Genomic DNA, 18078 nt, shown 5'->3' with positions numbered 1-18078 from the left:
GGTGGGGATCATTGTCACGAAAGTTTCAGAAAGAGCAAATGGGTGCAAAGGCTCTTGTCCATTCCATTTGTTTCTTCCACCACAGGAAGGAGACAATACAGAGAAAAGTCAAATTAAAGATGGCATGACTGACAGGGTCAAAAGTGAACAGGGCGAGAGCTACTCAAGGATGTAAAGTTTGCCATACCCAACGCCACAAGGAGCAACCTAATACCTGAGAGCAAAAGCTTAGTAGTTAAATTTATGATATAATCTAGAAACAGACATAAGTTACTACATTTAGTGACATAATGAAGACTTAAAGCTTCAGGCAGTGCACTTAAGTCTTTCATAAACTTCATCCATTCATTCACTGACCAGATGTCTCACGCTCCCATAACTTTAATGACTCAAAGGGCTCCTCTGCAAACTTTTAAGAATCAGCTAAGGCAGAAGAGTTAGCGCCCAAACCTTCACCATGGCACAAGCATTTACTGCCTTCCCTCAGCGCCTAACAAAAGGCGTTCCCAAGAACGAGAAGGAACACTGCAGGGAGATAAAGCCGTCCTGCTGAGAGGAGCAGGGTCCTTTGCAGAGGCAAACCCCAAACCCCCCAGGCCCCAGTGCCCCCGCAATGCCCTTAGTGCCTCAGCTCTATCAGTAACCCAGGGGCGCGATAAGGTGCCCCGACACGCACAAACCCCGCGCACACTGCGCCTAATGACCACTAATCCCCCCTATCTATCCATCTCCTCGGCCACCTCCCCAGCCGGCCCTTCACTCCACACACGTGGGAAAGCTTTAATGGCCAAGGTGAAGCGAAACCCATCCCCAAGCCCTCCCTTCCCCCCCGGGGCTGGGGATGCGCCCGGGACGGCCCGGCGGAGGGTATCCCGGGCACGGCCACCTCCCGCGGGACCAGGGGCTCCACACCAGCCGTGCTCCCATCAATCGACCCCCGGGAGCTGCCCGGAGCGGGAGCCCCGGAGCGGGGCAGGAGCCGGCTCCGCGCATCCCCCGCTCCCGGGCATCCCCCGCTCCTGGGCAGCGGCGGCGGCAGCTCCCGGGGAAAACGCGGTCCCGGAGCCCGCAGGGTGGAAGCCGAGCTCCGTTCCAGAGCAAAGGAGGGGGCGGGAGGCGCGGAGGGGCCAAGCTGGGGCAGGGAGAGGGGGAAGGAGGAGAAGCGGCTCCGGGAGCGCCGGGCGGTGTTACCTGAGGTGACACAGATGAATCCGAAGAGGTAAAAGTGAGCAAACTCCGCGATCATTGTCCTCGGGTGGCGCCTGCAAGCAGTCTCATGCCAGAAGAGCGGGGGGAGAAAGGAAGAGCCCCCAGTTGTAATTCCACAGAAGCTTAAGGCCAGCGAGGTCCCCTAATCCCGCCGGGCTCGGGGCAGCTCCCTTGGGCACGGCGCTGTCACCTCCGGCCGCTCCCGGCCCGGGCTCCCCTCGGCGCTGCCCTGACACTTCCCGGGACTATCCAAAGCGACGGGAGAAAAACAAAAGATCCTCGAGTTCCCGCAGCCGAGGTCCGCCGCCTCCCGAGCACAAGTTGCGTTGCCCCGGCCGCAGGCTCCGCTCTGGGCGCCCGGGACGAGGCGGCGGTGCCGGGGCGCAGCCGGGACGGGCAGGGCAGGGGCAGGGCAGGGGCAGGGAAGGGTCCGGGTCCGGCGAGGGGCGGGCGGGAGCTCCGCGGAGCGGCCCCGCCGATCGATCACTGCGCGGCCGGCGAGCGGCGGGCACGGCGCGGCAGAGGCAGAGGCAGAGGCAGGGGCGGCAGCGGCGGGGCGGCGGCAGAGCCCATGGCGGGGTGAGGAGGCGGCCGCGCTCAGGCGGGGCGGCGGGCAGGGGAGCCCCCGCGGCTGCCCCCGGCCCGGCCCAGCACCGCCGCCCCCGCCCCGGCACACGGCAACCCCGCACCCCGCCCCAGGCCGGAGGAGGGCAAACAGGGGCGAGGGAAGGGAAGAAGAAAGAAAAGGCAGAGAGAGAGAGAGAGGCAAGAGAGGGCGAGCAAAACTTCCCCGGGCCGACGCCCCCGAGGCACCCGCCCCACGCGCCCGCCCTCGGTGCGGCGGCTGCGGGAGGAGCAGAGGGAGGAGGAGGAGGAGGAGGAGCGGCTCCCCGCCTTGCCCCGCCGCCCGAGCGGGAGCGGGAGCAGGGGCAGGAGCGGGCAGGGGTGCACAGTCAGGCGGGGCCGAGCCCGCCGCGCCTCAACTTTCTGCTGTCAGGTCGAGCCGCTCGCCCCCGCCGCGGGTTTCCCCTGCCTTCCCTCCCTCCCCTGCCCGCGCCGCCGGGGCAGGTCTGGAGCCGCCTGGGGACACCTCAAAGGAGCCGCCCCTCCGCGGCCCCGAGCGGCGCTGCCCGGCCCGGCCCGGCCCCGCCCCGAGCGCCGCCCCCGCCCCTTCCCCGCCGGGTAACGCGGCTCCCGGAGCCCCCCGAGCCCCCCGAGCCCCGGGCACGGCACAGGAGCGGGGGAGGGGGTGGGGACAGAGCCTCGGGCGCGGGGAAGTTCCCATTCTCCCCCGCCGAAAACAAGGAAAAGCGCAAACCCCCCCGCACGGATCCCCCCCGGCATTACCGGAGGAGCGAGGGGACCGCGCTCCGCCCGGTGATTCCCAGCCCGTGGGCTGGTCTGGTCTGGTCTGGCCGTGCTCCAGGCGGGGACCCAATCTCCAGGCAGGCATCCTCAAATCCTCCTACAAACACTACAGGAGCAGCCCCGCACGGCCGTGTCACACCGGGAGAGGGGCTGGGAGGGGAACAAGGGGAAGGAAGGACGCTCCAGGGGAGAAGGGAAGGTGGGCTTGGAAGAAGCAGCACCACCACCTCAGAGCAAAGCTCCAGCTATTCCTAGATTGGATTCATTAAGTTATGAGGGTTGAATGAGGCAGACGAGGAAATTTTATTTCCAAGCAGCGTATTGAATGCTAACCCCATTACAAGCAAGTTTGCAGGGGGATGATAAAATTATATGGAAAGACTCTTGACGTACTTCCTGTGACAAGATTTATATGGACCCCACGCTGTTATCAGCCAAACAGGTTTGGGTGCTCACAGCCACCCCAAACCTTGTCAAACCACAGGGAATGTCAGTGGGTTTGCCCCGAGTTGCATCCCTCAGGGCACACGGACCAAAAGTCCAACAACAGAAATGTCCCATGCATTGCACTGAATCTGTTTCAGTCCACTTTTATGTGTATGAGATCCATAAAAATAAATTTTCAATACTGTAAAGCAAAACTGGTTTACATTGGGAAACTCCTGATTACATATATATATACTGTGTATCTCTATCTGTGTATCTGATTATTTATATGTATACTGTGCATCTCTAGCATCAGCAACCAAACTGGCAAGATTTTCTTCTAAAACTGAGGAGAATTGATGGACATCCAAAAGTTAGAACAACAATCTGGTGCTTTAACACCAATCAGACATTAATTTTCACAGGGAAAAGTGAATTAGTGTCCTGCTTCAAACACATTTAAAAAGCAATCATAACTGTGGAACCAGTAACAGTGAATACTTTTGAATATGAGCAGGTTTGTTCAAGCTGTACCTAGCCAACCATCTCTCCTCCTGTTGTGACCTCGTGTGTCATTCTGCACTTCATGAAAGAAAAATGCATTAGCACCTCCAGAGTTAAAATCACACCGCAAAAACAGGGAAGAGGCCTGAGATAACCCTTGAATCCTAGCGAGAAGTTTGAGATTTCAATAAATTAGACTTGAGCTTGTTCTTTTATAATTGATTAAATCAGCATGCAGGGCTGAGAATGAGTACATTCTCAGAGTACATTTATTTCACCTCTGTTCTCAGAGAGGGTCAAATATAAGTAAGACCCTAACTAGCAGGTATTTTGTAATCCCCCTTCTATCCATTTCTCATGACTGGAATTTCATACTATATTTAGGTAACCTGTCCCAGTTACTATATAGTCAGATTTTGATGGGGGTTTTTTAAGCCTAGACTAAACAGTCTGCTGGAAGAAAACACACTACCATCACCACCAATAACATTTTGAAGTCCTTTTTTTTTTTCCTTCTGTAGTATCAATACTTGGAAAATTCACATGGTACCAAATTTTTTAAGTGATTGCATCTCTTTAAAAATCAAACCCACACATCTACCAGTAGGCCACTCTAAAAGGAATTAATGTGTTCACTTATTTTGTGAATGTACATTCACACCTATATTTTATGTGTACATGTATTTATCTACACGTAAAGTGTCATTCTTACGTATTCCTCTGTTTATATGGGATATATATATATAAAACATTGCCCTAATCTTTAATTATAAAACGCAATGTTTAATGCATTTCTATGTCAGATGTATTATCTAGCAACAGAAATTAATTCATTTACTTTATAACTGACAACATATATATACAATTTGTACAGAAGGTAAAGAAACCATTTTCCTAGTTCCCTCAATTCAAGATGAATTGAGTTTTCTCAATTCAAGATGAATCTGCTTCCTGTGCATTTGCACAATAGTAGGTTTCTAGATTCACTCACACTTTTGCTTAGGTAGTTTTTTTTTAAAAAAAAAAGAAGGCCAGTAAAATTTTATGCCATGTCAAAGTCTTGTGTATGCTGGCTGCTAATTTGAAATTCACATGCAGAGAAATTCTCCATACAGCAGTGGATTAAAGCTCTGAAGCTTGAATGACCTTACCATGTGATCATGAGAGGAGCCTACGTAAAACAGTGTAAAGCTTTTGTGCCACAGTTACCCCATCTTTAATGAGCCTCTAAGACTGTTTCAATCACTATAAAGAATTTTTTTTATCCTTTGAGAAGAACAGAGTCATTCTACTTTAGGTACCTATAGTGAAAGTACAGTAGAGCTTCAAAGGCTTGTTCAATTTGTACTGTCTCAGATACTTCATAACATAATGTTTAGCTGTCAGTGCTTTCTTACTTCAGAAAAATTGCTAGGAGTGAATGTATACTGCTCTAATTATCTTTCTTAAAATTCATTTAGATTGTAATAATATATAACAGCTGCACAGCTGAGTGAATCTCTTCAAATTGTAAGCCTACAGAATTTCATCAGAACGTCTTGTAAGTAATTGACATCATCTTTAATTCTGCAGATGTTCTTACAAAATGTGTGCTATTTAAGCACCCTTATTGTCCTTGATACTGAGACATACAGACATTCATGTGAGACACGCACACGTATCTGTGGCTTTGTCAGGAAATGTTTCTAGGAAGAGAAGTACTGCTTTAACCTCTTCAGATGTGGGGAACAGTACATCTACGAGTATTGTAAAGCAGATGTACTTGCTGTGTTTATTTTGTAATATGTAGCACCATTTTTAAGACTTACACAAACATGTAGTTTCTGGGAGAACGGAACTACTCTGAAGCACGGAATTACACATGCTGCCCGAGTTTGAGGCACAGGACTTGGTCATGAAACCTCCAACAAAAAAGAAAAGGTTCTCCAGAACTGATAGCAGTGATTCAGCAGATGGCACTCTTCCCTCAAAGTGACTGGAATCACTTCTGCCTCTGATACAAGGGCCGATGTGCTTTGAGAGATTATTCAGAGAAACTTCTGTAAGCACTGAAGATCTCCGGCACTTCTCTCCAAGGGCAGAGGCACACACACGACACCTTGGATGTGTCGCGGGGGCGAAATGCGCTCTCTCTCCACAAACCTTTTTGAACTTCAAATGACTCTCCTCCTTCCTGATCTCCAGAGCAGCGTGCAGGCTGGTGGTTATCTGCGGGGCTGGCTGCCAGGAATACCTCTGTGTGTGCATTACACGGTCACACACGCCCGTGTCTGCAGAGGCTCACTGGGTTTATCATCCCCAGGCTGGCAGCCAGGATTACTGAATCACTACCTTTGTGCCATAGGCTACAACTAAGCTCCCACTGACATCATAGGGATTATAGAGATAGAAGACTTCTAAGTTTAAAAAACTCTTTCTTCCAGACTGTTTAGGACACCGTGGGAAGTGATGTGTTGCATTATTTAGTGAACTGCCTTAAAAAACTGTTCTAAATATTTTTTTGTAAGTGAAAGCTGAAATGAAGTGGAAAAATATGAGGAATTATATATACATTTCTCTTTGTGTATTCGTCACTAAGTACATTCTGGGCCTTAACCATGGTAGGAATCCTAGCTGAAGTCAATAAACATACCTGACTGCAGAACAGTACATTATTTCAGTGGTGTTTCCATTAGGAAAAAAAAAATTTGGATTTTTCTACATTAGATCTAAACAAGCACTGAAATGCTAGAAGAAGGAGTGCTGTAAAGGACAGCTGAATATAAAAAGTGCATGAATAGCAGAAGCTTGAAAACCTACAGTTGCCATATAATTAATTGGGATAATCATTATGAGCAAACAAGAAATGTTATGATTTCCATGCCCATATAAGTAAATTTCTGTCTCTTTCTTGACCTGTCTGGTTACTGTTTAAACATGCTGTTCAAAGACATTGTTTTCTTGTGTTTGATTGCTCAGGCCTTACCATGATTTTGCTTTTATTTACATTAATTTTGTGATGTAAGTCTTGTTTTCTTTGATGTTACTCTTAATTACACTACTAGTGAATTCAGACTTCCAGTGTCTTTCACTACATACAACATGTAAAATAGTACTCAGGTCATTGCAGAACAAGGAATAATAGCAATAAAATAAAATATTTTATTTGCTATGGTGAATTCAGAGATAGAGACCCTAAAGAAGCTCAAGCCTCATTATGCTAGGTGTAAAGAACACCATGATAAAAGATGCTTGCTTCAAAGGATTTATAAGGCATCATTATCAACATAAAGAACTTGAAGAAAAAAATCACCACTGGCATAAACATTCAAAATTCCATTGAATTTTATCCTTTAATATTCCTTTATATTAGGGCTGAATGGGTCATTTCATTTCTGTTCAAAGATGCTATAGCACATCCCCACTGGAAAAAAAAAAAATAAATCCCTGAACCTATATTCCTTCTGTTGCCCCAGCAGAAAATGCTAAAGGCATATTTGCTATTCAGTCTACTCAGCAGACTAGCTCAAACACTTTAAAAATTATTATAATTGTAGGAAATATTGCATACAACTCCTGCTTTGTGGTTTTGTTCTTGTTGGTGACAAAATGCTAATCTGCTTAATATGTAATTTATATACAAACAACAGAGTATTTATGACAAAACCAGCGTTATCTCTGATATTGCCAAACAAAGAGAGACCTGTCCCTGAAATCTCAGTATTTGCTTTAAATGTTGAACAAATGAGCCATTCAGTACTCACTATCTCCTTGCCTCAATACGAGGAGTATGAGGGTGTCACCTAGTGGATTGTTCTGGCTGCCTGGAAGACAGCTCACAAGCCAAATCACCCAAATGGCATTGAATGAACTAACAAAATGAAAGGGAAAGAATTCTTCTTTTTTATTTATTTATTTATTTAATTACTCCAGGAATTGTGAGAGCTTCAACACAGCATTATTGCTCTGTAATGTCTGCCTTTGGGTTCCCATTCATGCCACAGAATCTGTTGGCACTGAAAAGGGCTGTGAGAATGATGCATCCAAAATTTTGAAGTGAAAATTACCTGTGTTCCTGGATCAGGGGAAAGGTTTAATATTACCAGAGACAATCATTTAAAATGAGTTGCACGAAATTTTTGTTTAAGATTACAAATAATAAGTGGAAGAAATTATATACCATGCCTGTAAGTTTCATCAGTTGTATTTTAAAAGAAGGAACTATTCCATGGTTTTCAGCAGGCCATCAAAAAAAGGAGGGGGTTGCATGTATTAATTTGAGATTGCTGTATGCATTTATAATTCATGAATAGTTAAGGTTAACCTTAGCAATCTGGAGATGAAAAGGATTACATAAACTATCCATCTTATTTCTTTGATTGAATTACTGCACATATTTAAAGCAGACGCCACTTAAGGACTGAATACCTGCAGTGAATTAACTCAGTCAAATGCAAAGCAGATACCCAGCCAGCTCACCCGGTACCATTGCAATTGCATGTTGAAATTTAAAATAACCAGCATACAATTTATAATTGCATGATGAAAGCCTATCTGATCCCATATATTTAACCTCTTTTAATTAAAAAAATGCTTACTATAGTTTTAATATTGCATTCTGCCCTTGAGTGGAGGAAGGGAAAGAAAGCATGGATGGAACTGCAGATGATAAAGACATCCTATTTTTGTGCCTAGAGCATGCGTTTGAATTACACCCCCTGAAATTCTTGAGTGTGTGCTGTGTGACCAGTATGGGAAGAGAAGAAAATCTTTGCCCCATGATGGTAAGCTTATTTTTTTTGTGTCACAAGTACATCCTACCCATCAGCAGACACCAGCAGACACCCTCTGCTACTGGAAGCAGCAGCAAAAATCTTACATTAGCAGTATGCCTTGCTGGCCTTGCTGTTGGTGCCCTGCCATAATATGTCTGTTTTCATGAACAAGTGGATCTGCCTTCCTCTGTGATGGCTATCACCTGCTTAGCCTTTTCTGCATATACAAAATACACACAGTCAGTCTAAAATTCCTCTCAAAATACCCCCGGTGAAAAGGTATGAAGACCCCAAACAATCATTTTCCACATTAAAAACTCTCAAAACCACACTTTAAGAGAACTGTGAAAATGTATATTACTTATTAGGAAAAGAAAATGTATAAAGGTATTTCAGTTGTTTGACTACAAACTACCTTTGCTTTTCGAGGTGGCAAATTAAGAAAAAAGGGAAAAAAAGATTAGTTAAAGCCCTCACCTTCAAAGCAGAGAACAGAGTTCTGTTGATCTAGAAGCATCTTATTCTGCTAGATATTAAATGTTATCTGGCCCTTAGAAGCATTTCTCATTTGGGACACAATTATTTGGGAATTTTCTTTTAATGTATTTTGTCTTGTCAACACAGCTGCTCTAGATCCTAATGGATTCTCCCGTGAAGTGCCCAGGTGATGCACATTGCGGAGTTCAGCAGGAGACACTGACAAAGTACTAAACCTGCAGGGCAAGTAGGGATTACTGCTGAGAGAGAGAATACTGTCAATGAGCCTTGTATAGCCATTCATACAGCAGGCTATTTTGTTTTAAAACAGTTCCTTCCAGCAGCAGTTCCAGGCTCCTGTACCTCATACATCTCCTTTTTCACAGAAGGTCAGACTGCCTTCAGAATGGAGGGGGAAAAAAGGAAAACAAACTAGAGGGAAGGCCTCGGGCCCCAGCTAAATATTTCATTAAAGAGAAAACTGGCCTTGCATGTGTTCTCTTTAAACCCTCCCAAAGGACGGATCTGTAAGGGTATGTCCCTGGAGTCAGGAGCATCCAGCATCACAACTATTCCTCCCACTCTCCGAGACGGCCTGACACGGGCCCGCTCCCGAACGCAGGAGCCAAGTAAACATTCCCGGCCGGTGCCAAGGCTGAGCTAAGGCAGGTTGTGTCTCAACAGGCCTTATTAGCTCAGGCTCATTACTGTAATGACTGGGCTCCGTGCGCCAGGGGCGGCGCTCCAGGACGCGCTCCTGGCGGGGCAGACGTGCCATCAGCCCGGTCCTCCTCCTCTTCTTCCCGGGTTCTGGCTTTTCATGGAGAGCTGCTCACCTTCAGGCTGTCCTGGCACACCATTTCCAAACCAGAGGGGTGAGAAGTGCTGGCTGCCTCTGGCCGGCTGGGGAATGGCCCCTGTTACACAGTGATGGACAGGGCACGACCTTGGGCACCACACAGGTGTGCAGCTTCCACTCTCCTTCTGTCACTGAGAGAATGTGACAGTGAATCACACACTGAGCACTGGAGGGGGGCTTAAAAACTCAGCAATCCGCTTTCAAATGAAAAGTTGAGAGCTCGCCCTTTTCTTTTCTGTAAATTGTGATCCAGACACGGAGGGATCACCAGATGTTTCCTCTTCACTTAGAGGGGCAACACGTTGCGACGTGGGTGTGGACCCTCAGAGAGGACAGCAGCAGCAGCAGGGTCAAACATGGAAGGCTCCTTATTATCTGACTCCAATAATTTATAGACACTTTTTACAGAGGGCCCAGATCGGCCCAAGGAGGTTACAACCTCCTGACTACATTGGTCACTCTTACTTTCAATCAAGTTCTCCTCTCAGAGAACAACTATGCAAAACATACAGATAAATTCTAAGAATACACATTGTTTACATGAAGCAGAGTGAGAATGGTGCTGCAAACGTTCAAACACTTGAAAGCAAGAAAATCAGGGCCGACAAAAAAATGGGTAAGTTTTGTACTGTCCCAGTTGTTACTCGGTAAATACAATTTATCTGCCTTTACCCTCAGCTGCCCTGCTGGACAAACAGCCCGGCGTTTAGCTGGAGTGCACAGTCAGAGCTTCATGAGCTCACAAAACCCACTTCAAAGAGCACAATGAGAACAGGAAAATTGCTTTTTAGATCTTACTGCTCTACAGGCACAAGACCAGCGTGGCAGTTCAGATAGCAATATCAGACTAAATAAATATTAAGACTGAAGAGAGTCTCAGGCAAAGTTCCTACAGACCACAATAGGAGAGGATATTATCTGGGATCTACACCTTCCACATATGATCCCTTTAGTCCTTAGGTGAGTAAGAGAGCAGCAGCTAGACACAAACATTATGTGTCAAAACCATAATTTGAAATTCACACCTACACACAACAATGAAGAAAATGATTCCAAATTATTTTGCATCATTTATTTGTTGAATTGTTTCAGATTTTATTTCAACTGGCATTTTTAGGTGTTGCTTCATAATGACGGAGCTGAGCAACCGTCTGCTTTTGTGTGTTCAAAATAGATAGTCTCACATGGAGGGAGGAGCCCGGGGAGATTTCCTTGGCACTCAGAGGGTTTTTAATATTGAAATTTTGCATATTGCCATGGAAAGTTTCCACTAACCAAGAGGGAATTCTTTTTAAGTGGTAGGGTAAACTATTTCCTGGAGTAGAAGTTGGAGAGATTTCATCCAAGTGTATTCAGTTGGTTCTCATTATGAACAACTTTATATTTATTTGTAAAAATTTATATTTGCTTCCCAGCTTTTAAGAAAATATACACACTTTTTGAGACCCATTTTGGTATGCAATATTATTTGTGTTGCAAGATTTGCATTTTGATTTATTGAAGCAAGCGAGGTTTAAAAACCCTGGCTTTTCTTATTATAACGGGGAAATCCTCTCAATCAATTCAATGTGATGATAAATGCATGTCTTTCAGTAAAGTACTTATCTAACTTCCAATGTACTTTGTTCTTATCTGGATTGATTCCAAAATATAACAGTATAAAGTGAACTGTGCTGTAATGCCCTCTGCTGGTACTGAGCAGGTAAAAACACTCTAAATTTCCTCTGTAGTTCATTTGAAAAGGCACGAAAATGGTATGAAGACCTTGGGCTCAAACCATCATAAATTTCTACCAGTACCCTAGGCTGATTATATACTCTTATAAGATATTTTTAAAATAAAACAGCCAAGTTGATCTTAAAAAATACCAAATTTGACAAAAAAATTTTACAAATTTGCCAAGAGACTTTCAAGATTTCTCAAGAAAGAATATTTGCTAAATTCTCAAAATTCAGTGAAAAATTCCATGCCTAAAGAATAAACTACTAAAGAGCCTCAAATGACATTCCTTTAACTTCAAGAACTTGATACTGCATTGGGAAATCAAGACTGAAAATCTTACCAGAGTGGTAATGTTAGATTTCAGAATTTCAAAGCTCTTGGCTTCTATTGTACCAATCCAACACATGGCAATATCCATAGGCTGAAGCCACTGTTTGAGTAAGGAACTGAATATATACACTAGGAATTACATTGTCGCTTTGGTTGATATTATAAATGTCTTTAAAAAAAAAAAGGGAATGACAACTCAGACATTTAAGTTCAGCTATACCAGAGGATCCTGCTTCAATACTTTTTATGGCAGGAATATGTGGAAAAAAGGAAATACTGAAAAATCAACTTAAGTTTTTCCCTGCTTGACTTATTACTGGCTGACAGAAGGCTTAGTGAGAAGCTACCCATTCCCAAGGAGTTAATTAGTACCTTCTGTGAATAAATACCAAACACACCAACATCTTATATGCAGCAAGATTAAACAAGTGATGCTTTTTAAAGTTCCGTATTCTTTGAAGTACACTTGGTTGAAATTGCCTTAATTAGATAGCATAAGGCTAAAAATAAGGTTAGGGCGTTCTTGTTTTTGTCTTCCTTTTCTCTCTGAACACAGAGTAAAAATTATAAACCTGGCCCAAATTTGCCATCGTGAAAACATGAATGAGATTTTTAAAAGTGCTTTGCAGAGGGGGATGTTCAACTGCCACTGAAAGAACTCCCCTGATATTTTTGAAAATCTCACCCTTAACCCTTTATTAAGAATCCCTTGAAAGAGACTTTTTGCTTGAAGCCATAAATCTGCCCATCAGATATGCAGGGCGAATCACCAATTAACAGGAGACATGAAGGATTTTCTTGATTACAGTTTAGACAAGCATTTCTCTGGAGAGCTGCTGCTTTTGTTCAAAAATCAGCCTGTCTCCTCCATGTTTGAGTGTGCTGTGTGCTTCACAACCAGAACCCAGAGAATTTTATTGCAACAGAGACGTGGCTTGGATGGCCCAAAATGTTTGTGTTATAGAGTAGGCAAAATCTTATTGCTGTGTCACATCATTTCAGATGGCAAAATCTGGCCTCCGAAATGATGCTCTGCTTTTGTGGGACAACAGTGGCTTTGGACACAAATGATGAATGCATGCCACATGGTGATAAACACATTAAGAGCAAACATTTGCACTCAAGACTGTTGTGTAGATTCAGCCTATTCCTTAGAGGATTTCAGATTCTTGGATCTGCCATGCCCAAAGCTGGCAGTAGCTTGAGGTGACAACCCACTGCCTGAGAGCAGGTGTGGGAGACATGCCTGCCACTTTCCAGATACACAGGAAAAGCTGCAGTCCATCTGTTTTCTTCCCCAACATTTTTAATGATTTGCCATATCTCTGATTAACAATGTTATTTAAGCCACAGTGAAGACAAGAGTAAAGTTTTAAATAGCAGTATGAAGTTACTGTTGAAATCTGCTTTATTATGATAAAGACTGTAGTGACTTTTATTTCATCTGTTTACGTTTGAATAACTTAATGAATGAATATCTGTGAGTTAACTTTCTAGGAAACAGTTACATCAGTGATCAGATTTCCTATCAATGAAATAATGTGATGCCTAGCTAGCCTGTGAAAAATTTGCTTTATTGCTATTCTGGAAGATATTGCCAAATGTAGTCTAGAAAAGTAACATCTATGTATTTTCTCTTATCACTGCTCTTCTATGTAAAATACTGTATTACAGGTAACCCTAGTCCCAGTTACATGTAATCATTTCCTACTTAAGAGGTTTCTGCAGTGGTTAAAACAAGACATGCTGAAGAAACAGCCCACTTTTACTACTCACTGGATTCAGGAGAAATTATTTATTTTACACTGAATTTTCACTTAAATGGCAGAGAGACTGAGGTCCACTGTGAAAAACACATGTTACACAGAGGAGAGGACTTATTTCTAGAATCTTGCTTCACAAACATAGATTGGTGCAGGATTTTAACAATATAAAATAAACATCCTCCTCAAATACTCCCACGCTTGTCATGGCACTACACAGAGCATAGATCTAGTTCTGAATAACAGTAAAAGAAATCTGCCTTGGAGTGAACTTTGCTGTTCCAGAGCTGGCAGCTCTTCCCATGGCACAGCAATATTCCCAGTTTCTCACAAATACACACTAACAGCAACAGGCAGAGGGGAGGACAGAAAAGCCTTGACCCCTAAGCAGGTGACAACCCTGTAAATCTGACTGAGATTCCATGGCCATAAACTGGATCCAGAAAATCCATAAGATCCAAAATCCTTGTGTTCTGTCTGCTCATCATTGCTATCAGAAACATTTCTATGTCCAAATAAGAACCCAACAGCTCTACCTCATGAGGCCTGAGCTCATGAGTTGTGGAGTAATTTCAAAGGCTTATCCTGGAAAACCAGAACCAATGTATTTGTACCCACATTGGAAAAAAAGAAATAACAACAGATAAATAGTTTTTGGGGCACATTTATGCCTGTCTGTTAAAAAGTTTAGTTAGACGTGAACTAGATCTCTACTTTTGAAATCAGGCAGCACCTTCTGGAAATGATATTTATAAACAAATTATTAGTACAGACAACCTCTAGTAACACATTACTGAAGAGTCAAGGGAAGAAGTGGAATTTTCCTTTCTTGATTCCTGCAAATTAAGACAAGGTGCTTTTCTGGAAGCCTTAAACAAATACCATGGGTGAAATTTGAATGCCTTTTATCACAATTAATCAAGTGGTTTTTTAAATCACAGATGTCACAGATCAAATTGTACTAGACAATGTATTACTTACGAGATGAACATCAGTATTTTAAAAATTTTATGTATTACAATGGATTTAAAAGGTTTTGTTTATCTCTGTTAGTATAACCATGCCACAGCTTGCAAGTGATTCTTTTCTATTCTATTGACAAGAATGAACATAGATCCAAAACATGATAGCCCATACCCACAAAATGGGAATGAATTACTCCTTTGTCACCCCTTCAGTTTGTGATTTACAGACTACAACACAAGCTAATTATATTGATGTTCCTAATTATGAAAGTTAGGGGAATTTTTATCTCTCTCACTGAAGTAATGTCTTCAGTTGATTACAAGTAAGATTGGAAAACAAATCTTTTAATGAAATATGCAACAGAGGGTTGTACTAAATACATTCACACATTGCTCAGCAAAGCTGCCAATAAAATGGAACAAATACAACTCCTCAAATATTTCAAAAATTAACCCTTTTCTAGTATGGAGCTTCATGTAGTACAAAGAATAAACCTCATAAAATAAAGGCAAGACACTAACAACCCAATTTCATGGAGAATTCCAACTCCTGAAAGGTCTGAAGCCTCAGGCACTTAGAATTTACTGTTCTCATTCACAGAAATGATTTGCAGACCTAAATGAATATTTTAGAGTTTTTTCTTTGAGTCAAATGATCCATCTGTTTACTAAAACAATTCACTGCAAAGCCAAAGAGGTCATTTCAGGGTAAAACCTCCATCTTAGCAAAGGGTAAACCAAACAGGGTGTCAAGTTGAACTATTTGAAGTATAAAGTAACATCAGATAACGTTTGATGATGGTCAGATTGTATGATCTTTCTGCTCCAGCATTTTTAAGACTGAGATACAAGGAATCTTTTTTTTTTTTTAAGGTATTAAATGAACAAAGATTTATACTTCTCTGGCATTATCCCAGTTTTGCACTGCTGAGTAGTGTTGATAATGAACATTATTTGTAAAATTGCACATACTCTCCAGCTTCCAGCCACACCACCACACAAGGGAGTGTTTTCAGTAGTCTATGAATTTGCAAGTTGAATCAAAGCAAGAGGCATAAGCCTTATTTTCATCTTATCCCATAAGAGAGGATGAATGGAAGAACGAGAATGAGAGATATTGTTTATTTCAAATTGTTAATTTGCAGTAAAATTGTAATGTTTTATGTGGGACTTGGTGGCAAGGGAAAAATAATAAAATAAATTTAGTAGGAATATATTTGTCTGGACTGAAACTATACCATATCTCCTAATTTATGAATTACCAAAGATTTCAGTGGTATTATATGAACAATGCAGCTTCTACTCTAAAAGGGCAAGCTCCCTCTAAATGGCTATATTCTCAAAATTAGAAACAATTTTTGCTTCCTAAAATAGAAAAGATAATAGAGTACTTGCCATGATTTTTCAAATACAGTGATCATTACCAACAATTATAGAAATGATCATTACCAGAATCTATAGAAAATAAATCCGTTCTCATTGAGCTAATTTCCTCCAGTTGTGGTGCTTCTCTTTGCTAATCCTTGCATTGCAAACAGGCAGGTGTAAATGCTGTATTAGATCACAATGTTCTGAGTTGGAAGAGACCCACCAGGATCATCAAGTCCAACTCTGAAGTGAATGGCCCATATGGAGATCAAACTGTATAGAGTCTAGTGGAGGAAAATAAATTAAACAGAAACCTTTATTGACAGTACTGTGTGTAATCTTCCAACTTAAAACTTTATCTGACAGGTAGAAGTCCAGCTCTAGGTCCCAGTCAGAGTTTATTCATGCATTTGCATCATCACACATAGTACAGCTCCATGGACCCCAGGGCCTGTTCTGGTTAACCCACATTTCCTTTCCATCAACATAAATTTCAGTCATCACCTCCATCACAAAATTCCAGGATAATTTGTTTTACCCATGTGTTTTTCAAAGGGCTTTTTAAAGCCACAGTGGAAATTTGTAGAGGTTTTTTGGGTTTTTTGTTTGTTGGTTTGGGTTTTTGTGTCTTTCTTTTCTCCTTTCCCTTTCCCTTTCCCTTTCCCTTTCCCTTTCCCTTTCCCTTCCCTTCCCTTCCCTTCTCTTCCCTTTCCTTTCCTTTTTCCACATCCCTGGTTTGGAACAGTGTTTCAGAGGTCAACTTTCTGTAAGTAAGTTCTGTGCTGGTTCCATCTGCAGCCAACACAAGATATAGGCTACTTCAGAGGCTCTCTAATGGATGATCCCAACATTTGTTTTAGAGCTGGTGAATCATCTTCTGCAAGAGCCTCTTTCTGCCCTCTTACTGCCAGACTGGTTTAGACTTTTCATATTCCTAACTTAGGCAAGATATGTCCAATTTTTACATGTAATAGTTGAGTGCAGGACTTTGATCTGCTTGGAAAAGGTTTTCACAGAAACTGTCTTCAGTGTCTTGTTCTGGATTTATTTAACACAGGCCTTTAAGTTAGCAGGCTTTGCTGCAATCCCTGTGAAGAAGTAGTGAAACTTTTAACTGAGTGGCTTGGCTGAATCCAGTGAATCATTGATTGGACCATCTGAAAGGAACAGCTCAGCTTCCTTGATTGTTTTCACAGAAAATCCTACACTGCTATTGTGTGTTGTTTGCGCCCAATTAATTCGAAACTGAAGTGGCTATAAGAAAGGGATGGACTAATTACTCTGCAGTTTCCTCTAACACCATAACAATTTCCCCCTATTATGCAAAGGACAAATGTTTTATTTTCTTAGCCTGAAGTTCTGCAGTACAAGGAAATTGCTCAAGCAGCAGCAAAGGAATTCTTTTGAGTCTTGCATGTACAAAATATGTGCACTTCTCTTTTTGCCTCTTTTGTCTTTTACACATTCTGTTATTTCAGAAGGAAATCATGAGCTCTCTGTGCAATTAAGCTCTTGTGCTAATATCTGTATTAGAGGTCTCAACTCCTGCTTAACTTCTATTTGAAAAAAATGCTTTATTAAACTTGCTTTACAGTGGCTGGCTCCTCAATGTTGAATATCATAACAGTCTATCAACAGGAAAATTCTTTGCATGCTTTTATATAAACTTGCACCTCTTGTTGGCTTATAGAATTGTATTATAGAATGAGCAAAAATTGCATCAACAGTCTGATAAAACAAACAGGGCACATGATACTATTCATTCTTCCAGTAAAAATTTCTAGGATCACTGTTTTGTTGCCATGACCCTGGAATTGCAGGAGATCTTTTATTGGGGCAATGTTGTTTTTTTCTTGTGCCCATTCTGGGAAATGCATTTTCCTTTGAAATTAATGAAGATGACAAGAAATCGTAGTAAATCCATGTAGAATATCAGCATCAAAATCAAGTCTTACTCTCCAAACATGTTACATATTAGAGGAAGGAAGGAAGGAAGGAAGGAAGGAAGGAAGGAAGGAAGGAAGGAAGGAAGGAAGGAAGGAAGGAAGGAAGGAAGGAAGGAAGGAAGGAAGGAAGGAAGGAGAGAGAGAGAGAGAGAGAGAGAGAGAAAGAAAGAAAGAAAGAAAGAAAGAAAGAAAGAAAGAAAGAAAGAAAGAAAGAAAGAAAGAAAGAAAGAAAGAAAGAAAGAAAGAAAGAAAGAAAGAAAGAAAGAAAGAAAGAAAGAAAGAAAGAAAGAAAGAAAGAAAGAAAGAAAGAAAGAAAGAAAGAAAGAAAGAAAGAAAGAAAGAAAGAAAGAAAGAAAGAAAGAAAGAAAGAAAGAAAGAAAGAAAGAA

At 42.4% G+C, this 18078-nt stretch overlaps 1 protein-coding gene across 5 annotated transcripts in view; it reads right to left on the bottom strand.

Annotated features, from left to right (window-relative positions):
• Positions 1–18078, bottom strand: part of ROBO1 (roundabout guidance receptor 1) — a 690041-nt gene that overhangs the window by 293578 nt on the left and 378385 nt on the right. For 2 of the 5 annotated variants that reach the window (XM_083855652.1, XM_083855653.1), the window contains exon 1: positions 1192–1252. The exons of the other annotated variants lie outside the window; for them this stretch is intronic. In XM_083855652.1, coding sequence (XP_083711778.1) covers positions 1192–1246 — 55 coding nt within the window. In that variant the 5' untranslated portion in view covers positions 1247–1252. Of the gene's footprint in view, positions 1–1191; positions 1253–18078 lie in introns of those variants that run through there. 5 annotated transcript variants of the gene reach the window in all.

This window comes from Zosterops lateralis, assembly GCF_965231275.1.
Source record: "Zosterops lateralis genome assembly, chromosome: 2".
In the NCBI taxonomy this organism is placed as follows: Eukaryota; Metazoa; Chordata; class Aves; order Passeriformes; family Zosteropidae; genus Zosterops; species Zosterops lateralis.
Note: the sequence above shows the minus strand (reverse complement) of the source record. Positions and strands in the feature narration are given on the sequence as shown.